The following is a 25,087-nucleotide window of genomic DNA, read 5'->3' as shown; positions in this document are numbered from 1 at the left end:
AACTTCCCACACAAGTTAAAACAACTTCTTTGCAAAACATTTACTACTAAAAACATGAACATATTTAATTGAACTAGCATCCTAAATTTGTAACGAAAAAAAAAATAGCATATCCAATCATTATTCCAGTGAGTTGGAAACAAAGTGGCATGTCCGACGACAACAAAACAGTTGACCTGCACAAAAACCTTCCTATCCAGGATAACAGAGTCTCCTCATTAAGTATGAATACAAGTATACAATTATGATTAGAATTCCTGGAACTGGGAGCTAGAAGGTAATTAATTAAGCAATCTTCTGTTTTTTTTTTCTTTTGAGTCTCCTAAACTTGATAGCCAAGTAATGTTAGATTTCATGCACAACCAGTTAACCCCCATCACAATTCACAATATACATGCTCTTTGGAACTCAAGACAAGAGTACTGATATCGCTTTGCTTCTGACATTCCTCGAGGTAATTAAGCATTAATTATTTCTGATTATTATGTAATTAACCAATTATAACCCTGTACTGTACTGTGTATATAATTGAGTCTGAACTCTGAAGATGAGGGGGCAAGCATTGAGAAATCTTTCTCGACTGTATCTTCGAAATATATTGAAACTTCAGTTCCTTCTTCCATGCCTCTAGGACAAAGAGTAGAGATCTAGTTGGTTGCTGTCATGCGGTGGTGATGTGGTAGGAGACCTAGTAATTCAGGCAGGAGCTAGCCAAGTATATTATCCATGAAAAAGGGCAATTAATTATATGAATATTATATAATTATGATAATTAAGAAAAGTCAAAAGTTGAAAACCCAAGAAATGAGGTTCATGCTTTGACCAGAGCCAGATGAACGTCCTGCATCTAAAAGTGGACACACAAGTGGTATACCTGGAGTTTTTTTTCCCAGAAAAACCGTAGCTTGGGGGCCTCTTCCAAATTCTCTAAAAACAAACAATACCTGCCACTGCAACCATAAGATGAGAAAAATAGATCACTTCTTGTATTTAAGGTCTGATTGTACATTTCCTGAAATCTGCCTCCATCTCCTTGTCTTATCTTATACAATTAGTATGGTCTAGTGACTATGATTTTCATCTTTTATCTAATTCTATGCCTTAATTCAGCTACAGCTACACCAGTTGGCAATAATAATTACAATATTAATGGCGGGTTTAGTGTCCAACCTATCCACCAAAACTCCCCAAATTCACCATTCTACAATCATAACAACAGAAACAAAGCTTTTCGACGTCTCATGAGCCCGTCCAAGGATGCAAACCTCACACAGTCACAAGTGAAGCGTGACATGGACGATGGTGAAGGTGCACAACTTATGAAGCTCTCAATTGGAACTCCACCACATGATATTTATGCTGTGGCTGATACAGGCAGTACGCTATTATGGACACAATGTGAACCATGTCCCGGTTGCTACAAGCAGAAGAATCCTAAATTCGATCCCGAAAAAGTCCCCAACATTTAGGCTCCTTCCATGTGATGCACCAGAATGTAACGTTGAGAATGATCCTAGGTCTTACTCTTGCTCAAACTCATCAAAAGGTTTGCAATTACAATTACTCTTATCTGGACGAAACAGTTACCGCAGGAGTTGTGGCCAGAGAGACAGTTACCTTGACATCCACGTCAGGGAAGCCTAAACCCTAAACCCAAGCACTTTTTACTTCAAAACAAAAATAAAAATTCATGGCTTCTTCTTTCTCTTAAACTCTGATTTTCTGGTAAGTAATCATCATCATTCTTCAATCTCTCTTTGGTTCTTTTTTCAATCCTTTGACAATTTTTGTTATTCTTTCAATTTCAAGAATTTCAACACCAAAAAGAGAAAACCCTAATTCATAAAGACCACTCAAAATCAAATAGTCAGATTCAAATTCAAGTATGTATCTAAATTTCAATCTATTCTATATATTACTTGACTTATTTTATTAAATTATTATCATGTTGATGATTGGAATCCTATTGACTATTCATGTTATTGTTGCATCTACAGAAAGAAGTTTTTCAAAATTAAAATTGTTAAAATCATACTTGCGATCAACTATGTCGCAAGAAAGATTAAATAGACTAGCTTTGATTTCAATTGAAAGTGAACTTCTAGAAAAACTTGATTATGAACATTTGATTGATGATTTCTCTTCTAAAATTCAAGAAGATCATTTTTCAGACATTAGTATTGTACTGGCTGTTTTTTTTGCTTTTGATTTTTGGATAGTCAGGTTTGTTTTTGTTGTTGCTTTTGTGTTTAATGCAATATAATCTAATTTTTTAATCACATTTGTGTGGAACTACTCTTTAATTTGTAATTGCCAACCTTATAGGGGCATAAGGAGCTTATTTTTGTACCAAACATTTAACTTTATCAAATGAAAACATTTAAATTTTTATGAATTTGATTTTTGATTGTCATTACATATTTATTAATGGTGACTTTTAGTTATAAAAAAATTGTTTATGACATTAAGTTACGACAAATTTTTATTTATAGTATTTTTATATTAGATTATATGAAACCCCAATTTAAGTTTCTCAAAAAACCCTCAAAATCTCAGGTATGCCCTATCACTAGCACAAGCCTTGTATCGATACCACCAACATAAACTGTTGTGCTTTTCAGTGCAGAACGCCACTGACGCCGCAAATGATAGTGTTTCTATTTATGGAAGCTATGCGCACTCCAATTTCTTGATTGGTTTCGACCTTGAAAAAATGATGGTCTCCTTCAGCTATGCGCACGCCGCAAAAGAGTGCTAGTTCTAGTAGTTCTATGGCCATGCCCTTTTCCTCTTCCTTCGCCTACCTTTTAAATTTTCTTTTACTTGTCATTTTTTCCCTCTACAAAGAGTAACAGTGGCTGTTTTAATTCGCTATGTGGGAGGGTATGCATGTAACCCAAGAATTTGTTCATTCTTTGTTGATTGAAATTAATTTCTCTTAATCTTTCTTTTTTTAATACAAGTAATAGTCTAAACTATATGGGGATAATACAAGCAATAGTTTAAATTATAATGGGATGGTGATTTCACACACACACGCTACCAAGGTGTTGTGGGGGTTCAAACCTAAGACCACTGATTTATAAATCAAGGCTTAGCAGCAACAGGCTGACTATACAAGTTACAGTGCATATGCCACCATTGAACGTAACTGAAGCATTAATGTAGACGACCAAGAAAATCCAAGCATTGCATCATGACTTCTTTGATTTTCTCTAAGGATTAATTAGCTAAGAATGCCATAAAAATCCATGCATCCACAGATTTAGCCATTAATGCAAATCCCCATAGATTAACTCTGTATCTACCACCTTGCATTTAAGGCCTTGTGTACTCTCTCTGGTTTATATATCTCATCCCTGAACTTGCAGGTATACGAGAAATCTCATTGATTGCACTTTGTCTTTTCCAGTATATGAAATCCCCCCCTCCTCTCTCATGGCAGCCTCAAAAACTTTCATTTTCCATTCACATTTTGGTGCTATGACTATGATTCTGATCATTTGTCTAATTCTATGCCTTAATTCAGCTACAGCTACAGCTACTGCAGCAGGCAATGATGTTAATGGTGAGTATCAAACTTATCCACCGAAACTTCCCAAATTTACCGTTCTACACTCATAACAAAACTCCTTCAAAGAGCTTAACCTCCATTGGAAATCCACCGGTCGATGTTTACGGCATTGCTGATACTGGCAGTGACCTACTGTGGCCACAATGTGTACCCTGTGAAGCCTGCTACAAGCAGATTTTGTCACGTGCTCCCTCATGAGTGAGTGGAGATGGTTACATGGTTATTAGTTGTTGCATAATTGTAGGAGTTTGCATGTCTTTAGTTGTTGAGTAGTTTTAGGAGTCATGTTATCCACTTTTATAGTGGGCGTCATGGGAAAAGTTTCCCCCTTTCTAAGCTTTCAGTTAGAGTCCTTGTTTGTATAAATTTCAGTGGCTTTTCATTAATGAGATATAAGATATTATCCCTTACTGTTAGCTTGTCTAACTTGGAGGTTTTGGGTTCCCTCGAAGCAACCCTTATCGTCTAATTGTTATCCCAACTGAGCCTTCTAAATATTGCTGCAGCCATAGGTGACCGTAAGAAGAAAACTACATACCAAGTTCCTATACCTAATCGTCCAATCACACGAGCGCTGTCCCAAGCACATAACAGCTTGGTATCAGAATTGGGCATGGAGGAGCAACGGGTAGAACGCTTGGAAACTGAAGTGGGCTCCCTAGCCACTGGACAAGAAAGAATACTCAAGGAGATGCAAGAGATGTTCGCAGCCATGAATGCTCGCTTGGATCAAATTTCTCGAACCGGTGATGGATCCAGTAGTGCTTTCAATGGTTGTGGAGGTCGAACATTTGGAAGTGGATCCACCACTCCAAATTCTGGCAACTCTTACCTTCCTAAAATGGTGAAGCTAGACTTTCCTCACTTCAACGGATTGGAAGATCCCACAAGTTGGATATGTCGTGCTGAACAATTCTTTGACTTTCACCACACTCCAGAAACGGAGAGAGTTCCGTTAGCTTCATTTAATCTTGAAGGGGATGCGCAATTGTGGTTCCAATTGATGAAGGAGGAAACCCCGATCACCACATGGGCAACTTTTAAGCAAGGACTACATGACAGGTACGGTCCCACCCAATTTCAAGACTTCTTTGGTGATCTGACAAAGTTACAACAAACAGGTTCAGTACGAGATTATCAAACCCAGTTTGAGAAATTGTTGATTAGAGCAGGACGACTCACTCCAGATCAACAAGTTGGCTGTTTTGTGAGTGGGTTGAAGGAGAATATCAAAACTGATGTGCAAGCGTGTAAGCCGCAAACACTCTCTGCTGCTATCGGTTTGGCTCGCCTGTATGAGTCCCGCAACCAAACAAATAGGCGATACTCACCTTCGGATGTGAAGCAGCTCTCTACCAATATTGTTATGAAGTCTGACCGTCGACAAAATTTCATGCCAATTAAGCGGCTGTCTCCAGCCGAATTAAAAGAACGAAAAGACAAAGGACTTTGCTTCAATTGTGATGAAAAGTTTAGTCCTGGACACAGATGCAAAAAATTATTTCTCATTGAAGGTTGTTGGCCTGATGTAGAAGACGAAGCGGAGGGCGAATGTAATGCTGAAGTTGACTTGGCTGGAGAAGAATTACCTGAAGTATCTATTCATGCAATATATGGTGCTCGGACTCCCCAGACAATGAGGATGCATGGCAACGTGGGCAAACATCAAATGACTTTCTTGGTCGATTCTGGAAGCACACATAATTTTTTGAGTAGTAAAATTGCTCGAAAGGCTGGCATTAATCCCACTTTTACAAGCCTTTTTTGGAGGGAATTATTCAAATTGCAGGGAACAAGCTTCAATTTTAGCTCATCTTATCACCCCCAAACTGACGGACAAACTGAAGTGGTAAACAGAACTGTTGAAATGTATCTAAGATGTTTTACAAGTCACAACCAAAAAGAATGGGTGCGATGGATTCCTTGGGCAGCATATTGCTACAATACCAGTATACATGCTTCTACCAAAAAGACTCCATACGAGATAGTTTATGGGAAACCACCCCCGAATTTATTGTCCTATGTTCCAGGAACTACTCAAGTGGAAGCCGTTGATCAGGAGCTACGCAGCAGAGAACAAGTCCTCAAGGACCTGCGAGAACAGTTGCTTGTGGCTCAAGAGCGCATGAAAAAGTTCTACGATGCCAAGCGAATTGATAAAAGCTTTGAGGTTGGTGACTTTGTCTATCTGAAATTACAACCTTATCGCCAAATGTCTTTGTCACTACGAAGAAATCTGAAGTTATCACCAAGATTCTTTGGGCCATATGAAATTCTCCAGAGGGTGGGACAAGTGGCTTATAAATTGAAGCTTCCTGCGGGGTCCAGAATTCATCCAATCTTTCACGTGTCATTGCTCAAAAAGAAGGTGGGCACTAATGTGGCAGTCCAAGAATCTTTGCCTGCACTTTCATATGGAGAGGATACTCTTTTTCCCATGCCACAAGCCATCCTTGGTCAACGAAAAAGGAAGAATCAAGAAGAAGTCTTGGTACATTGGAAAGGCTTGTCTCCAGCAGATGCAACTTGGGAAAATTTGAAGGAGCTGCAACTCAGATTTCCAGATGTCAACCTTGAGGACAAGGTTTTTTCGATGGGGGAAGGAATGTCACGTGCTCCCTCATGAGTGAGTGGAGATGGTTACATGGTTATTAGTTGTTGCATAATTGTAGGAGTTTGCATGTCTTTAGTTGTTGAGTAGTTTTAGGAGTCATGTTATCCACTTTTATAGTGGGCGTCATGGGAAAAGTTTTCCCCTTTCTAAGCTTTCAGTTAGAGCCCTTGTTTGTATAAATTTCAGTGGCTTTTCATTAATGAGATATAAGATATTATCCCTTACTGTTAGCTTGTCTAACTTGGAGGTTTTGGGTTCCCTCGAAGCAACCCTTATCGTCTAATTGTTATCCCAACTGAGCCTTCTAAATATTGCTGCAGCCATAGGTGACCGTAAGAAGAAAACTACATACCAAGTTCCTATACCTAATCGCCCAATCACACGAGCGCTGTCCCAAGCACATAACAAATTTATCCCAAGTTCGATCCCAAAATGTCCTCAACATGTAGTGGTCTTCCTTGTGCTGCACAAGAATGCCAGTTTATCCCCACTTCTGGTTCACTTCTAAATCTTTGCTGTTATGATTATGAGTAGGGGTGGGCACGGTTCGGTTTGGACCGGTTTTTGTCTCAAATTAGAACCGATCCAATACTATTCATCCGGTTTGGTTCGGTTCGGTTTTAATAAAAAAAATTTCAAAAACTGTCCGGTTCGGTTTGAACCGGTTTCGGTCCGGTTCCGGTTCGGTTCGGTTTTGAACCGGATTATAAAAATTATTTTTTTAAATTACTTTTTAATACAATTCTCAACTGAAATATTATTTTTTTACTTGAAAATTAACAAATTATTCAATTTCATATAAAAAATAAATATTAAAGTGAGAAAATATAGATATTTTGACATTGAACTTGGATAAATATTATGTTTTTTTTAGTGAAATTAAAAATATAGCATTAAATATAAATATATATATTGAAATTATATATTTTTTTAGTTTCACCGGTTCGGTTCGGCCCGGTTCGGTTTTTGAAGACATGGAACCGGATCCGGAACCGGTCCAAACCGGTCCGGTTCGGTTTTTGACCGGTTTTTGACTTTTTGGTCAACTCGGTTTTTTTCCGGTTTGGTTCGGTGCGGTTTGGTTTGAATTTCCGGTTCGCCGGTTTGAGTGCCCACCCCTAATTATGAGTATGAAGACTATTCAGTGACCAAAGGGGTATTGGCCAAGGAGACAATTACCTTGAGATCCACCTCAGGGGAGGCTTTTCCATTGAAAAACCTTGTGTTTGGCTGTGGACACTGGACATAACAATACTGGGACTTTAATTGAAATTGATACGGGAATTTTCGGGCTTGAAGGGGGGCCCATATCACTTGTTTCTCAATTGGGTTCCTTGCTTGGAGGCAGAAAGTTCTACTGTTTGGCCCCATTTCATACTGATCCAAGCATTGAAAGCAACATCACTTCACTTTTGGGAAAGGTCGTGAAGTGTTGGGTGAAGGTGTGGTGTCAACGCCATTGGTGTTACAAGACAACCTCCCAATTTATCACGTCACAGTAAAAGGAATTAGTGTTGGAGGTAAGTTTTTGCCTTTTGATTCATCAGGGAAAGTTTCAAAAGGCAACATGTACCTGGACTCAGGCACACCAACAAACAACATATAAATCCACCAACAACATACAAATCAGCAGATTTATATGACCGATTGGTGGCAGAATTGAAGAAGCAGATTCCAATGAAACCCGTTGAAGATGACCCAAATTTGGGAACTCAGCTTTTCTATAAAAGCAAAACCAATCTCAGAGGACCAATATTGACTGTGCATTTGGAGGGTGATGCTAATGTGCGGTTGACACCAACAGACATTCATTCCACCAAGAGAGGGGGTTTTCTGCTTTGCAATGACAAATGACACTAGTGATGGTAGTATTTATGGAAACTTTGCTCAGTCAAATTTCCTGATTGGTTTTGACCTTGAAACAAGATGGTCTCCTTCAAGCCAAGTGATTGCACAAAAGAACAACTACCATAATAAAACTTCGTACCTTTTTATATAATTCTATGGAAGTTTGATATGCATTAGTTATCTTGTTGACGACCAATTTATTTGGCAACCTCTTCTAACAGATCAGAGGCCATTGAAAAGCTAATGGGCTTCAGCCTTCAACGTTATTCTATGTACTATAATATGTTAGGTCAAGTTCAAGTAGTGATAAAACAACCAAAGAATTTAGCACATAGAACAAGCACACAAGATGCAGCAGATGAACTTTGTTGATACACCAGTAAATCCGACAACAGGTACTATAAATATTGAAAGTTGTAGGCTATGGAGACAACACAAGAGAAACTTTATTGGTTCTTTCAAGGATTTTGGACCCCAAGACAACAAACAAAAGAGAAACTTTTATTGGTTCTTTCAGGGATTTTGGACCCTTCGACAATATGAGAGGGTCATCACAAAATCTTTGGCTGAGGAGCCAACTACTGCCGGTACCTTTTTTGGTGTTGTTGCTGTTCGAAACCAGAGATCTACTAGGTTTTCTAGTTGCAATGTCGGAAGCACTGACTGACCCCGGCACATTATCTCCACCTACAAGAAAGGAAAATATAAAAACTTAAAGCATAAGTGAAAATGTAGCCAGGCCCTATTACTCCTTTTACTGATAATTAAAAGGAAAACATTCATTTCAAAACGCATGCAATGAACATATAAGTCAAAGTGTTATTCCTATATTTTGCATAGTAAAATGTGACACTTGAATCATAGCATCTATGACAGTAGGAAAATGCACTCTCTGCGTATGAAAGGAAACTGAACAGAGCCTCCCTCGGTTGCCCCATTAAACTACTTTTGGATAGATGGAATAGGATTTTAGTCAAGTTAAAGGCAACAAAGATATACTCACCTCATCTTCACTGTTAAGTTCAAGTTTCTTCGCAAGGTACTTCTGGATGAATGATACAGGCATTTTACCATCCCTGTGAAAGAAGAGAGAAAGTCAATACAACTAGTTTAGGCAACTAAACAACCAAACGGAAAAAGTATCTTCCACACTGTAATAATAAGCCAGATAACTGCAGGAATTCAGAATAACAAGTAGGAACCACTCAAAAATAGTAATATTGTAAGATCTAATACATGCTTCAACATATAACAATGATCAATAGTAGATCGATGGAGATCTATCAAAATCATTTCTCAAATACATCTAAAGTCTAAATCTTAAACCAGTTCAAACCATCAAAAGAATACACATGTCAAGGCCTATTCGGATAACAGCTCATCATAAAGCTTTACGGTTTTTATTTTTCTAGCAAAATATTACCTGACTTGTTGCCTCACTTTTGTTATATACAGAATCCTCCAAAATAAAAATAAACAATAAAAGAAACATACGTACATACTCACACACAAAATGACACAAAGCTAAACCTATATTTTGGTACTCGTTGCTCTATTCCATACATGTTTAAGATGATTAAATCGCTAAGACAAGAGAATAAATCAGTATAAAGCAAAATAGAAGAACTTCAAAGCAAGAAACATGACTACAGGAACTCACTTTATTCTCAAGTAAGATGATGGTATCTGTGGCAAGGAACCATCTCCTTTCCTGAAGACATTTACCATGACAATCAGAGATCAACATGAAAGAAATCACAAATCGAGCTCGTCAAATACATATAACCAGATGAATTTTATAACCAAAAGAGCATCTCACCAATTTTCAGTTGCAACCAAGGAGAACCAAATAGTACTATTTCTTCTGCTATGCTTATCTCCACATGCATCTAACATAGCTTGAGCCGAAGCACTTGACTCCCCAGATGGAGCTACCCTGTTACGATTACCTGCTCGCAACCTTCTATTTTTCACCGGTCCTGCAACCCCTGTCCCGTTACTGTTATTTTTTCCTCTTGCACTTTGTCCGGGCTCCTTTAGTTTTGTTTTAGGCATATAAGCATCACTATCCAGAGTATTTGGTGATTTTTCTTCTGCTGCCTTATTTTCCGACATATAAAGTTCACCATCAAGGGCATTGAGTGGCTCTGATTTGGCATGGAACAGCCCTTGTGAATTTGACTTAGAAGACTTGGTTCGGTTAGCAGCCTCTACAAGACAGTTTAAGGGTGTCCACAGATCAGCTTTGCCTTCTATTATTTCAACGTCATTATTCATATCTCTATTAGGGTTTTGCTGATGTGAAGGCTCGGGCGAGTCCTGCATGATTGAGTGGACATGCAAACAGATATCGTAAATAGGATTCTTTGTCAGTTTTTCACACTTTGATTAGGGGTGTACAATCAAGCATCGCTACATTATATATACATATATATTGTCCTCAAGAGTTTTTTTATACATAATTTCTCTCGTTGGTTGTCATCGCCATTCCACATCATATTCCCTAACTGTGTCAATGCCTCTCCATTCTATTGTGTTACAACAGGTTGGGCAAGATCATCATTTTTGCTCAAGCTTGAGGGAGAATGTTGAAGAATAAAAGTAATTAAGACCAGTTATAATATTTAATCTCCTGCCATAAAATAAAATTTTGTTCCCTATTTTGTTTAAGAGTGAGCTAATTTCCTAAAATTAAGGCATTTACTTGTGATTAGAGTTACGATTAACGTATCATATCTTTTCATTAGTTTCTCAATATAAAGCATTGGACTTGTTTGGTTTTGCTATAAATTAATCAACATAAAGCACAAATAATCAAAATCATGTCTGCCTTTACCTGCATCTTATTTCGTGGACCCCTATCAAGAGTTTCAGTTGAACTAGAACTCATTGGATGATCTTCTGTAGAATCATCTCTCTTCACAGGTTCTTCAGCAGAAAAACTGCATCCTCGTAAAGCAGCAGCCTTTCTGGTCAAAGCTCTTGATCTCCTTCCAGTCAAACCAGTCTGCATTGGAACTTTTGGGGTACTAACTACTAATGAAGATAATGATCTCTCCTTCCTTTTCACTGGCAATGAAATTGAAGGTGTAACTTCATGAGTAACTTCCGGAGTTACTTCGGGAGTAATTTCAGGTGCATCGATTTTCCTTCGTTTAAGGGGAAATATCTTGGCTCTAATATCTTGCAAATTATGGTCTGGCCTGCAAATCAAATGGCATCGTAAGCATGTGTGAGAACACTTCAATGTAAAGCTCCAGCACACATTAGCAACAATACGATTGGGAAACTAGTACAATGAAACAATGAGCATGCACAAAATCATCTGATAATTAATGAGCAAGTAGGAAGCCTAGTCTCAGAAATTGGCATCTCAAGAAAGCTTTATTTATGGGAGGGAAAATCCACCTTTGTCATGATTGACTAAGCATCAACTTTGTACACAAAATCGGAGTTATACCTGAGTTTTTCCACTGGTAGACAGCCCAGATCAATATTGCATACAGGACAGCAGTCCACCTCCTCATCTGAAAGCTTCTCATAAATGCATTTCCTGCAAACTGGTTTGGAATTCAAAATTTTATAAATATTGGCAGTGAATTACTGATAGAGTAAAAAAAAAAAAAATCTTACAATCAAAACCTTTTCTTCATTTCTATGGGGATGCATGGCAGCTTATCTGACCCACATCAAAAAAAAATTAAAATTAAAAATTAAAAAGAAAGAAAATAAAATTTCGTAACGTCCTCAGGTGTTAATCAACAAAAAGAAGAAAGACTGTGTCAAAACACAGAATTTAAATTAGACATATCAGTTTCCAATTTGCAAAAGATGGCACGAAATGCATATCAAATACGAAACAATCTGAGAGAAAAATCAGAATTTGCATGATAGACTCAAACCCCAGATAACAAAAGCACAAATTATGAAGAAGCAAAATCATAAAATGAAAAACAAAAGGAGACCCAGATCACAAAATTAGCACAAAATCAAGAAACAATTGAAGGAAGGGAGATTAAGAGGAACTAACACGTATGAAGGCAGAGTGATATGGTTGTAGCCTCCTTCAATAGCTTATTACAAAGAGGGCACGTCATGCATGCCTCCAGTGTCTCCCTCTTCACTTTCACCACCTGACCCGCCATGTCTTCCTCCTTATTTTACCTCAAAGCCTCTGTCTCGGCTTCCCTGAATCCCTGTCCAAACCACATTCGACCCCAGAGAAAACAAGAGAAACGCAGAGCAAAGAGCGGATAAATATGCGAAAAAACAAAGCTTGGTTTGGGTTTTATTGGGACGTGTTGGATGGTTGGAGGTGTTGGATCTGAGAGAGTGAAGAAAGTGGCCGGTTTTGGGGTGAAATTAAGAGATGGGGTTTGATTGTTTGCGGGAAAATTACGTGGGGTTTGTTGGGTTTAGGACAAAGAGAGCGCGGTGGGGTTGTTTGAGCTTCTTCGATGAAAAAACATGAGCGAGAGAGAGAGAGAGAGAGAGAGAGAGAGAGATGTTAGAAAGCAAAGCAAGGCCTTTTTTTTTTGTGCGTGCGACGGTGCAACTGTGGAGTGTGTGTCTTGTGCTGCAACAAAGACCAAAGACCGAGTTTGAGATTGTTTTTTTTTTGTTTTACCAACTCCAACTCTGGATTGGATTTATAGGAGTGAGACTGTAGGAGGGTGCGCGTCGTTTTGAGACTGCTACGTACCATACCATGTACACGTAATGAGTATGCCTTGCACCTACCCGGCCCCCGTTTATATTTCCTTGTATTTATTACTCTCTTCCTTTTTCGTTGAATTCTAGACCAAGGTTGTTTTGGAAAGTGATGGATTTTTCACTATTTTTGCTGGCCAATTTTATCCAAACATGGTATTAATTTTAACATATAAAAAAAAATGTGATCCTATTTATTGTACAAGGAAACGATGTGACATGCTAATGCGGCATATATCATAATTTCATTTAAATTATTATTGTGTTGGGTTAGTATCGTAATAATTGTGTACGTATCATAATTTGAAAAGATTCTTACAACGATGTCATCTTGACATGCAACGTAATTTAAATTATTCTCGTATTGAGTTTCTGTTATAATAATTGTTTACGTACCTTAATTTGTGAGGATTTCTAACAGCGCCGTCATTTCCACATGCAACGTAACTTAAATTACTATTGTTTTGAGTTATGATTGTAATAATTGTTTACATTCTATAATTTAGGAGGATTCGTAACAACGTCGCCACATCAGCATGGAACGTAATTGAAAAAGGGGGCTTCTCTACTTTTATGCCCATTACTATTGAAGTCGGTCTGTTTTCTGTTTGGGCTAAATGGGGGCCGAAGCCCAAATAGGGAAGAAGAAGTTAGTCTATTTTTTGTTTGGGCTAAATGGAAGCCGAAGCTCAAATAGGAAAGAGGAAGTTAGCCGGGATAGGAACTTGGTAATTAAGAAGATTGGCACAACCCCATAAGGAGGGGCTTCCAGTGGAAAAGCCCAATATTCATAAGGTCCAAGGTTACATATTAATACATATATAATATTGAAGAAGCAATTGCACTTCAACTTATTCCATCAGGAAGCTTATTTATAAAAACTGGTAATTAATAATTAGGGGGGTATTACGGGTTTAGATGGAGAGGATTGAATAATTTAGTCACCACAGTCAACAAAGTCGTAGTTGACAATAAGGTGGCCTTGGGCATTGCCATTGCCGTCGGTGTCAATTTGGTTAAACATATTCACGTCCAAGTCTAAGCCTCCGTTGCTGCACTGATCCACAATCCTCACTGTTACTTGATCCCCTGTCCTAGTGTTTGTCACCTGCACAGTGCGCACACACACACATTAATATCAATGTCAACAGTTCTTAAGTTCGAATCAACGTTTCATCATCATTACCAGGGAAAAGAAGGGAACATGTAAATTGAGATTGTAATTGAACATAAGATTAAGAAATATATATATGTACGTACCAAGAGGCACTTTCCACAAGCATCTTGTCCGGTAGGGCCAACAGGGCCGCAGAAGGCAGTCCAGCCATATTTGCTGCGCCATGCAAAGGGCTGATCGGCATCCCATGTGGCGCAGTAGGCACTTACAGCCCGCAAGTCCCAGTTGTTCTGCTGCGGGTTGTACAAGTGGTATGTGGATCTGACATTTGTAGCACTCTGTCCCCAAGCACTTCCCACCAGAATCATGCAAAATAACACCACACAGGCACAGCAACATGGCCTCATCATATAATTATTGTTTGTGGTGTTGCAATCAGTAATCTACCCTTAATTAATTGGCTTGGGATGTTGGAATTAATTGCAGTATGGCGTTGGCGTGCATGAATTGTGAACCACTTTAACCTTCTCGACTTCTGACCTTGACGACTTAATTCCTTGAATGATTTTTGCATTTGATTTGGATGCAATTTATGTAGGAACGAAGAGAGGCCTATCTAGTCGACCTTGTTATATACTATAGGACGTGGCAAGACGGCATACAGCACATGCATGGAGACACCTGTCTGCCTGTGCAATTGTATACAGCACAAGAAGAGATATAGAAAGAGAGAGACTACACTTGTCTGGTTTGCTTTTATATTTTTGGGGCTATCTTAAGTTAGTTTTTCACGACAGTATATGCCTAGTACTAGTTGGAACAGTAGAATGGATGGTACATAGACTATCTAATTACACATTGATCAAGGCACAAAATCAGGTAGAAGACGACTTTCGAGATAAGGTAAGGTAGGCTTTTCCATCCGTTGAATTGAAAAGCATAGATTTACAAACACAATCGAAAAGCATAGATGAATATAAACCAGTTAGAATTTGTGTACCCAAAAAAAGAAAAAGAAAAGCAGTCTTTATTATTCTAGTGGTGGCGAGCGAGCATCCGATTAATCAATTAATGTATGAAGTAATAAGTAAGCCACTTATTAATTTAGTAAATGGCGGGTCACTAAAAGTGCTTAATCTAGAAGCAGCCAGGAAGACACATATAAGTCATGAGTCATGACAAACAATTTGGCTTGACCTTAACTTGTAGCCACGCCAAATACTATGACCATTGGGGGGGTCGGGGGACGATGGATATACTTGTATTGTACGTAACGTTATATGTTAATTGGCAGGCGCAGCCCATCTCAAATTCACAAGAAGAAACTGCACTGAGGCAATTAACATATATTATATATGGTGGATGTACATTTGTTTTGTAACAAGGATATTGGCATCGGTACTAGTTTGGCAACCAATGCCATTGCCAGCTTTCCTGTCTGTCTGCCGTCCTCGCTCACTTTTCTATCATGAGACATAAATAACTTGATATGATAAGTTATGATGTTTTTGTTTACATCATTAAATAGCCATATATATAATTCATAACAAAGATTGCTTGCTTTGCCCTCTTTGTATATATAATCACTAAAGATATATTTCGTAGCCAGTTCCTCTTTCAGTTAATCAAACTCAAAATCTCTCCCATTGAGGATGCTTTTTTGGCATTGGACTGAGAAATCTGTGGTGGTTGAGCCCCAAATAGAGCCCCCATTGGAAATGGCCTTACCAGCAAGCAGCAGCCTAGCTAATTCAAAACATTTCATTCATTACTTTGTTTTCTTCCACATATTAGCTTCACTATATTTTACGACTATACTTAATTACGATAATTACATGAGATGATTTAATCGCCACAATTGACTATAAAGTTGGCCTTGGCCAGAGCCTTTCCCACCAGTGTCCAGTCGTTTAGACATGGGTTAAGTCTGTGTGTCCAAGTTCCATCACCTTTCCTGTACATTAAATTAGTTTAGAAATCGCTTTGTAAAAAATAAAAGGTTCGATTAATTAGGTAGGAACATACACTCGAACACCTGCCACAAGAAGCTTGTCCGCAAGGCCCAACAGGTCCGCAAAAGGCAGTCCATCCAAACTTGCGGCGCCATTCCAAAAGCTTACCAGCATCCCAAGTGGAGCAATAAACCCCTGCTGCATTCAAATCCCAATTTATCTGCACTTTGGCCACTGGCACCACCTAAAATCACAACAACAACATCATTAACATTAACTTCCCCATTTTCATCAGCTCTCTGTTTCTCTCTCTAATATATTTCGTGGGATGTGATGTTCATGTTCTGCAACATTTGCTAAAACTGCTAACTGATTTATAGTAGGTTTGCAGGGTCGATGCTAAATTATTACTTGTTCAGCAAATTAATTATTTGCTATCTGGTTTTTGGTTTTTTCTGGAATGATTAGAAGCAAAGTGGACCAAAGCAATCTACAGATTCTGAGTATCAGCCAAGAGATGAAGAAATACTTATCATCTTCACCGGAAAGAAACAAAAAAGAAAGAAATTTGTGTCATGTTTTGGCAATTCAAAAGCGACACCTCAATTAATATGGGCAACTACTTTTTGACTAATGGAGATAAACAAACAAACAAACAAGATAGACAATTTCTATATTCGTATCAATTATTTCTTATTTCATAAATAAGTATATATACCATGCACGCATGATGGAGAACCGATAACAAATGTTACCGAAGGAGCAGCTTCCCTACCTATATATATAGCCTAGGGTTTTATTTCTTAAAATTAGGATTATTATTACATGAGATTTAATCGCCACAGTTGACAAACTGGTAGTTGACCCTAAGGTGGCCTTGGGCATAGCCTTGTCCATCAGTGTCCAGTCGTTTAAACACACCCTGGTCCAAATCCAGGCCTCCATTGCTGCACTGATCCACAATTCTCACCTTCGCCTGTGTCCCTGTCCTCACATTTGTCACCTGCAAAATCAAATTAAAATTCATTTTCAATAGTTTGTTTGTTTGTAATTGTATGTTGTTTTGTTGTAATTAAGTTAATTAATTATAATTACGTACCGTTAAGCACTTGCCACAAGAAGCTTGTCCACGAGGCCCAACAGGTCCGCAAAACGCAGTCCATCCAAACTTGCGACGCCATTCCAAAGGCTTGTTAGCATCCCAAGTGGAGCAATAAGCACTTGCCGCTTTCAAGTCCCAGTTAATCTTCTCTGGGTTGTAGATATGGTACGTGGCTCTAACGTTGCTTGCACTTTGGGCACTTGCTGCGTTCAAACTCATGACACAAACCAATAACAAAAACATTAACTTCGCCATTTTCATCAACACTCTCTCTCTCTCTCTCTCTAATATGATAATATCTTTTTTAATTGTTGGATATAAGGTGTTGTGCAACCTAAACTGCTCATTCATTTATAGTAGTAGGTTTGCAGGGTCGATGTTAAATTACTGTTGACAGCAGCACTTGTGCCAACCTTGACTTCCAGGCTTGACTCGGACTTGTTGGTCAGCAGCAATTAATTGCGTTTTGCATTTTCTTGAATGACTTGAATGAAGCAAAGTAGACCAACGCGAAGAGACTATCTCAGCCTAATGGCAATGGTCAAGAAATACTTATCATGTTTGGCATTCAAAAGTAGAGATAGAGTTTAAGAAGGTGGTGGAGGGTCCATAATATTGTGCTTCATCTGGTCAAAAACTGGGGCTAATGGATAAACAAACAAACAAGATATGATCGTCATGTCAATTCAATTCATATCCATATAAGTTGGCCGCAGAACAAGTTTTGCCACCAACCACCACATTGTTGGGCCATTGCAAGGAATAGTGACTCAGCCCAACTTGGAAATTAGGTCTTCAGCTCAAGTTTTTTGGGCCGATGTGATACAGATATACGATCCAGGTGTTTAATTAGTGAGCCCAGTCCAATATCCATCCTACAATGAAATAAAAATAAAAACAAAAATAAGAGCGAAGGGGGTTGTAGGCTAGCTCAAGTGATTAAGAGCATTTACCCTTGCATTTGAGGTCCTATGTTTGAATATCTCGTCTCCAATATCGCTTATATCAAAAAAATCAAAAACAAAAATAAAATGAAGAGGGATAGAAAAAGTTGTCTTCACATCCAAGGCTAGCGTTCAACCTTGAGGAAATTAAGATATACCCTTGGCTACATTTAAAGCTAAGCACAATGTTGCATAAACGAAACAAATAATAAATAAGTATATAGCCTTTTTACACAGGCAAACAAACAAGAAGCATATGCAACATTTAAACGAGAACAAAAGTAGAATGTATTTATCCGATTACACAGATAAAAGAATCCTGGAAAGGAAAGGACAAATTTTGCAAATCCCAAGTTTCATGTTGGAGTTTGAGAAAAAAAGGAAAGAACATGTTGTTGCAACTTGCAAATCCCTAGTTTTATGTTTATAAAGCAAGAAGATATTCTCTTACCACAAGGAGAAGGAATATATAATCAAAATGTTGACTTTAAATTTGCATCGTTAGGCATCTTTGAAAGGGCAAATTAATTTCTCCAATCCCAAGTTTTATGCGGGTGGTGATCTTTAAAGCCCCAGAAAGGAACCACCATGTCCGGCATTCCTGCTTGCGCAATAATAAGGTTATTCATGCATGCATGTTCTTCTCTAATCCTGTTGTGATTTTTAAAATGCTTGAGAGGTGCATGGATATATAAACGAACTGGTTCATATCTATTATATACCAACATTAATTGGTTAGAATTTGGACTTGAAACCACTAATTTGTAAATAATACCTCTTTTTAATGACTTTATTAGACCTCATTAACACGGCAACATCATAACTATATATGCATGTATAGTTACATATATTTTCTCATTCCTCCCCCCGTAACAAAATCGCGTATCTGACTCGACAGCTTTCGTTTGGTACGAATTGCTGTCTAACTAAATTATGGCATACACATAATTAATGAATCAAAATAATAAATTCCACCAACAATACCCACATGGAATCCTGCTCCACCTTATCACAAGATTCATGGATCTTATTTATTATCTACTCAAGTTCTCAACCAATTAAAAAAAAAAGTTATATATATGAATACAACTGTAGAAGATAACGTTTTATGTGTCAAATCCACTAATGTTGTCCTTAAGATAATATTTGTGGTCAATTAACCATGTAAAATGAATTATAATTTAAAATTATATGTCAGATGATCTGAAAACTTGCATATATTTGTATTTAAAAAATGAATAGGAAAACCCACAAAATGCAGAGAATCCCATCATCATCACAAGATTGTACGAGGCATTAAAAATTAGGGAGAATAAGAATACTGTTGACAAGTAAACATTACTAGCAATATTATTATTAAACATCTTCTATAATAAATAAAGTTGCACATGAGCCACTATGAACATCTTCTATAATATATTTTTACTTCTTGTCCCTAACAAATCTCCGAATATATTCTTCCTTACAATTTTAAAACATCAAAGGACCCAAAAAAAAAGGAAGAAGAAAAAGATAAAATAAAAACATGGTACAGAGTGACAGGCACATCCATCCCCTCTAGAGCCGGTCTGCTTTCATTTGATTGTGCCCATGCCAGCGAACCAACTTCAACATCTGTTCTTGCACTTCTCCACGGCCCTGGGTGCTGCAAATTATAGTTAAACAATTAATAAATTTCATGTGTTGGGTTAATTAATTACGACATGCTTTGTACGCCGTAATAGATGTAGTTAATTATGAAGGTACAAACCAAGTCCAATGGCCTCAGATCCTTTCATTATCCGCAAGCGTTTGCATGAATCAACAAACATTCTGTGACATGAAAAGCAAAATGAGTGATATGCACTGCAGCTTAGTAAATATTATTGAATTTGATTAAAAAGTTAATTACCCCCATGGCACATCCCCCACAAGCATCCAATCTCCATCCTTGTCCTCATAAGTAGGCACATAATCAGAACCATTCAGAAGGTCTATCAGTTTGCTCTCGTTCATGAAATCCTTCATTCCATCTGACCCGCAGTTACCTTCAATATTCCAAAATTAAACAAAATATTATCAAAAGTAATTAACAATTAAACAAAATTAATAATAATAATAATAATAATAATAATAATAAAAATTACCGATGGTGAAGGAGCTGAACATTTTCCCCAAGGCAGTAGACAGCTCCTGGTAGCTCTTGTACAACTTCAAGTCAACTTTACGCAGATAGGGCGCCCCATCCATGCTTACTTTTACAAATGCTGCACTGATATTGCTGTTGCTCTTTTCACCCTCGTCCGAGCTCTTCTTTTGGACGGTCGCGATGTTCTTTCGGAAAGATCGGACGGGTGGCCAACCCACAACTTGAGCCCTGTAATATTAGTGTAACGTTACGTATGAGTCAGAACCTTGTTCTACTTTTTGATGAGCTGTCCTTAATTCTTGTTTGGTGGTTGTGGTTGAGAAAAAAAAGCAAATAAGATTCCATATGTTTTGTTCGTTTCCTTGGTCATCCGACAACCAACCGAAGCATTCCAAAACACCCAATTCAATACGTAATACATAATAATACAACCTACGCAGTCCATACTCTTCTACATCAATTATTTTTCTAAACTAAAAACCGCGAAAGTCTTGTGGATTAAGTGGTTAAGAAGAATTATTCTGCACTCCAAGTCGTCTGTTGAAATCCTCCTTCCCCAAACTAAAACCCTAGTTGTGTTGGGTTAGACTCTACTTTTCTGAGTTGTAATTGCTTCATAACTTTGTGCTTAAAATGAAATCTAAGAAGAAGAAGAAAAATTATATCACTTACTTGGAAGCAGGGGGTTTAGATGGGTCATTTGCCCCGGGAGCAGGTGCAGCAGCATTCTTTTCCTTCTTCAACTCCAGTAGTTGTTGATCTTGATCATCCTCATCAGCTGTCTCATCTTGAGATGAGATATTGAGCTTTAAATCAACAGTTTCTGAGAAACCTCTCTTCCCATTGTTCTTGGCAGCTTCTCCATCCTTTCCAGGATTAGCTATTCCACCAGGCAACCCCAGGCGCAGTTCAGTCTCTTCAAAATTTATCAAGCTATATTTCTGATGCTGCCCTTCATGAGTCACGGTACTCATCGTGCTGCTCTTTCCTTCTTCTTCTTCTTCTTCTTCTTCTTCTTCTTCTAAGGGTTTTTCTCTCTTTTTCTTTGTTTGCTGGTTTAGAATGGGCTGTAGCTTTCTCGATCCTTCTTAGTTATAATATGCTGGTGAAGAGGGTGCAAATTTAAGAGGAACGCTAGATAGAAAACGTGTAACTTTGGAAGAAGGCCAAATCAGCTCCTGTCTGAGAAGATATATGGTATTGGTCTAGAATCTTTTGGGCGCTTTAGACGGTGGAGATGTTGCCAAGTGGAGGGTGCAGTTTGCTGGATCGCTCGGGCCTTGTCGGAAAACTGATGTCACGGGTGATGTCAGGTTTGGAATGATTGTGGTAAAGGCAAGTGGACACAGGACAACTTGGCTCTGTTCCCCTTTTATTTGTTTCCTTGGCGCCCTGGGCTCCACCTCCACCAATAATTAATCATTCATTTCCACACTTTTATAAACATTAACAGTTATTAAACTTTATAAACCCACCAAAATAAAACATTATTATTTAGCTTCTTTTTTGTATTTCTAAAATCTCCCTCACTCTTTTATTTTATACAGTCGGTCTACTTTTATTATTCATTATTTTTCGGTTTTTTTTAGAAGTTGTGCCAAACTTTACAAACTTTTACAAAATGTTTAGCCCCTTTTTCTTTTAGGAGACAATTCTCCCTGGAGATGCTTTTATATGCTTTAGCCCTCCCTCCTCCCTCCTCCCTCCTCCCTCCTCGAGTGTGAAAAAGTGCAACTGTCTTTCGATCCTTGGACAACTAATAATACTACTTGGTCACTATAATCATCCTCATAATTAATTTGGTTTATAATCGAATCAAACTAACCCTAGGCTCACAGCATATATAGTGCACTTCAAATTCCATTGGCATTCATGTTGAAGACGACTGTTTTTTAGGAAATTTGTTATTGAAATGGACGATAACATATTAAATTCACACACACTTGACACTACACGAATTCTATGACTCGAATTCAGAACATTTATTCCAAACCACAACACTAATGAATTCTTTATAAGTTAAAGATAATTTAAGTTAAAAGAATTCGAAAACTTTATTAGATTTGTGGCCACTATAATTATTATTTTTGTTGTAACTAAGACACAACATATAAAAAGAGGAGAAACCAAGCATATTCTTCCTACATTATCATTGATGTATACTAAACCATTAAACATCACAGAAAAGAAAAAAAAAAAAAACGGACAGCGTTTGAAGCTTTCCTAATTAAATCTCACCTCCTCATACGTCTTTTATCATCCAAACTGGTTAAAGTGACGTGATGTTGACCTTTTCAGTGGGTACGAACAAATTAAAGTAAGATTGAAAGGGAAGACTCATCCAAAGCAATTCCATTACCACCACATGAGTTAGTAGTGTTAAATTAAAAATATAGACGTACCAAAAAAAAAACACACTGTTTATTAAGTTGATGTGCTTCAACTCGATAGACTCTAGCTTTTTGAAATTCTATCCATATCGCTTTTGAAATCTAACCCAAACCCTCCCCACCCACCTCACTTTTCTTTCTTTTTGCTTTTAGGTCCTCAACAAGGAAAAAACAGGAATAAAGGAACAGTACCTTGAATTATTTTGCTTCCCAATTTGCATACCTAGAAAAATTGCAGTACTTCATAAGATATGTATAAGTTACAATTATTCATTTTAGATAATCGAGATTCGAATTTGTGTATAAAGGGACGGATTCACCGGACTATCTAATTGGTGTAACTTACTTATTCGAGTCAATAATAACATTATTGCATATATAGTGGTGGTCCGTGATGATGGAACCCTTTTGAATAGCTAGCTAGCTAGCCTTGTAGCATAGTGTTTTACAGCATATATTTTAGCTAGGATAAGTATTTGCATAGCTCAAAATCTTATCAATGTCCACTTTGTGTGGTGAACATCAAAGCACCCACTTTCCCAGGGATAGAGAGAGTCCAGCTTTTTTATTTCACCCAAAGAGGCAGAAAAATCTCAAACAAATTTCCAGTTTGTTTTGGCAAATTGGCATATATGTGAAGGGACACACCACCATTCATATGTTGCATTTTTTTTATTTTGTTTGGTGACCAACCATATGACATACTGGATTTTCCTCGGGACCATCAAACCCGTTGATTATGTTGAATTCATGAAGCGGATGGCTCTGATTGAAACTTTGCATGAAACTTCAGCGAAAACACAATGCACAGAGAGAGAGAGGGAACGCGGAAGAAAAAGTCAACTCTGGGCTGAGAGAAACTATCGCATGTGCGGCACTGCAATTTTTATTCCATTTTAGAAGGAGATAGGGGGCACTGACTGTTTGGGTCCCACTAACCACCAACAGTAGATGCCACTGCCAGATGGGATGGGACTTTTTTCTATTTTTTTAGGGGATTTGCTTGACAAAGACTTCATTTTTATCAGTTCGACTAGCTTCGTATTATTTGGGCTATCATGTCATGTCACGTAGCCTCGTACTATAAGATAAAAAGAAAACAGAAAAAATAAAAATAAAAACTTGGCTTCATACATGCCCAAACTCACCCTACGTTGCTAAATATTTTCGAATCTAGAAAGAAGAAAAGCAGCTTTGGTAGATAAGGTCTATTGTAAATGGGTAATACTGACATTTTCATAGGCCGCGGCATGTCTAAGGTTGAAATAATTGCAACCCCATTCCATTTGCATGCATAATTTTGTTGCTGACTTTATACGTGTGAAATTGGGTAACACTTGGAAACTAGTTCGATTTTGTGCTATCTATCTTATTTTAAAATTAAAAGAAAGGGAAACTAGATAAAGCACCTCATCTATCATGAATAGATACATCATGATTGAAAGTGATGATCTGTTGGTTGTTCATTGGTTGGAGTTTACTTAGTTATAAAGAAACTAATTATAATCTTTATGGACGGTCACATACCAGTGTATGCCAAGAATTTAGAACTTATCTATTTACACTAACACTTTATGAGATTTTCGAATTTTTTCACAACATTTCATGAGGTTTTATAAATTACACAAACATCTTCTAAGATTTTAAATCATTCTCACAAAACTCATTTTCATTGATTTATCATCCAAAGATTGATGATTTTATATAAAAAGATTCTCCAAATGACAAAATTTGCCTTTGACATTAGATTGGGTATAAATTATTTGAGATTAGTTTTGTCATTTGCATAAGTGTTTTTTCAATGAAATAATGCATTTTTGGACGAAAAGAGGTTTTGTGAAAACAAACTGAAATCTTAAGGAATATTCGTCTTATTTATGAGACCTAAAGGAATTTTGTGAAACCCCCAAAAATCTTAAGGAGTGTTAGTGCAAATAATTATTTTTTATTACTGCCAAGGAAAAAATTATTCTAAATTTTCATTGTTGATAAGATTCTGTCACAAAATATTAATAAAGATACGCAACAAAAAAATATGATAGTTATATTATAAAAGGAGATTCACTATTATATCCAACATAGGAGCCTAAATTATTATTAAAAAATGTATATACATATAATGGACTTTAGAAACACACCTAAAGCTCATTTATAGCATAAAAAAAAGGCTTTTAACTTCTTTTAAACTACAAAACTGCCATTGATTTATTAAAATAAACCAAACTCCAAAATCTCATTAAAAAACTCAAAAAACTTAATAGGTTATCAAAGTAATTTAATAATCAAAATTAAATTCAATAGGGCCATCTGTCATTTTTGAGTTTTTTTTGGGTTTGTTTATAGAAATAAAATGGTGTAGAATTTATCTATATTATTAATGCTAAGAATAGGTACATGACTATATATTTATATTATAAACTAACTAGATACTTTGTCATGTAATGATACAATGATTCTACTTCACAAGTCTTTTTGGAGAAAACAAAATTACAAAATAAATCCTCAAGAGATTCTAATATTTCGAAAATCATAACAATTTTTAATACAGCAGAATTATATCCATATATAAATGGATATATGAAGAAGATTAATATTTGTGTGGTACGATAATATTATTATTTTGTTATTCTCAATTAATCATCATATAGCAAACATAATGTCTTTTTCATTTTATATATTATCCTTAGTCCGGAATAACAGAACAATTC

At 37.2% G+C, this 25,087-nt stretch overlaps 4 protein-coding genes and 1 pseudogene across 4 annotated transcripts; 1 reads left to right on the top strand and 4 right to left on the bottom strand.

The window, feature by feature from the left end:
* On the top strand, positions 1,071–7,794 carry LOC109949763 (annotated as a pseudogene).
* LOC18773264 (E3 ubiquitin protein ligase DRIP2) lies at positions 8,365–12,765 on the bottom strand. Its single transcript, XM_007205103.2, has 7 exons — positions 12,067–12,765; positions 11,497–11,596; positions 10,873–11,239; positions 9,856–10,355; positions 9,697–9,747; positions 9,040–9,112; positions 8,365–8,723 (listed from the first exon to the last, which is right to left on the bottom strand). Exons 1-7 carry the CDS (start codon positions 12,179–12,181, stop codon positions 8,550–8,552), a joined length of 1,380 nt encoding a protein of 459 aa, XP_007205165.1. The 5' UTR covers positions 12,182–12,765; the 3' UTR covers positions 8,365–8,549.
* LOC18773035 (pathogenesis-related protein PR-4-like) lies at positions 13,613–14,492 on the bottom strand. The gene is made up of 2 exons (XM_007206287.2): positions 14,007–14,492; positions 13,613–13,854 (listed from the first exon to the last, which is right to left on the bottom strand). Exons 1-2 carry the CDS (start codon positions 14,271–14,273, stop codon positions 13,684–13,686), a joined length of 438 nt encoding a protein of 145 aa, XP_007206349.2. The 5' UTR covers positions 14,274–14,492; the 3' UTR covers positions 13,613–13,683.
* Positions 16,446–17,259, bottom strand: LOC18772596 (pathogenesis-related protein PR-4-like). The gene is made up of 2 exons (XM_007206053.2): positions 16,915–17,259; positions 16,446–16,818 (listed from the first exon to the last, which is right to left on the bottom strand). The coding sequence occupies exons 1-2, from the start codon at positions 17,176–17,178 to the stop codon at positions 16,648–16,650; spliced, it is 435 nt and encodes a 144-aa protein (XP_007206115.2). The 5' UTR covers positions 17,179–17,259; the 3' UTR covers positions 16,446–16,647.
* On the bottom strand, positions 19,183–21,185 carry LOC18772877 (auxin-responsive protein IAA16). The gene is made up of 5 exons (XM_020566397.1): positions 20,662–21,185; positions 19,988–20,217; positions 19,753–19,888; positions 19,612–19,673; positions 19,183–19,506 (listed from the first exon to the last, which is right to left on the bottom strand). Exons 1-5 carry the CDS (start codon positions 20,961–20,963, stop codon positions 19,469–19,471), a joined length of 768 nt encoding a protein of 255 aa, XP_020421986.1. The 5' UTR covers positions 20,964–21,185; the 3' UTR covers positions 19,183–19,468.

Source organism: Prunus persica, chromosome G6 (assembly GCF_000346465.2).
Source record: "Prunus persica cultivar Lovell chromosome G6, Prunus_persica_NCBIv2, whole genome shotgun sequence".
Lineage (NCBI taxonomy): Eukaryota > Viridiplantae > Streptophyta > Magnoliopsida > Rosales > Rosaceae > Prunus > Prunus persica.
The sequence above is the reverse complement of the archived record's forward strand: the minus strand, read 5'-3'. Positions and strand labels throughout refer to the sequence as shown.

Bases quoted from the DNA above. Each gene is read 5' to 3' on its own strand.
- LOC18773264 (XM_007205103.2), bottom strand. From the start codon at position 12,181: ATGGCGGGTCAGGTGGTGAAAGTGAAGAGGGAGACACTGGAGGCATGC. The intron at 10,356-10,872 runs GTAAAGGCAGAC...TCAATCATGCAG, and splicing joins GTCCACGAAATAAGATGCAG to GACTCGCCCGAGCCTTCACA. The intron at 9,113-9,696 runs GTGAGTTCCTGT...CTTCTTTCACAG, and splicing joins TCATCTTACTTGAGAATAAA to GGATGGTAAAATGCCTGTAT.
- LOC18773035 (XM_007206287.2), bottom strand. From the start codon at position 14,273: ATGATGAGGCCATGTTGCTGTGCCTGTGTGGTGTTATTTTGCATGATT. The intron at 13,855-14,006 runs GTACGTACATAT...CGCACTGTGCAG, and splicing joins CTTGTGGAAAGTGCCTCTTG to GTGACAAACACTAGGACAGG.
- LOC18772596 (XM_007206053.2), bottom strand. From the start codon at position 17,178: ATGAAAATGGCGAAGTTAATGTTTTTGTTATTGGTTTGTGTCATGAGT. The intron at 16,819-16,914 runs GTACGTAATTAT...TTGATTTTGCAG, and splicing joins CTTGTGGCAAGTGCTTAACG to GTGACAAATGTGAGGACAGG.
- LOC18772877 (XM_020566397.1), bottom strand. From the start codon at position 20,963: ATGAGTACCGTGACTCATGAAGGGCAGCATCAGAAATATAGCTTGATA. The intron at 20,218-20,661 runs GTAAGTGATATA...CTAATATTACAG, and splicing joins TCTAAACCCCCTGCTTCCAA to GGCTCAAGTTGTGGGTTGGC. The intron at 19,507-19,611 runs GTTTGTACCTTC...TATAATTTGCAG, and splicing joins ATCTGAGGCCATTGGACTTG to CACCCAGGGCCGTGGAGAAG.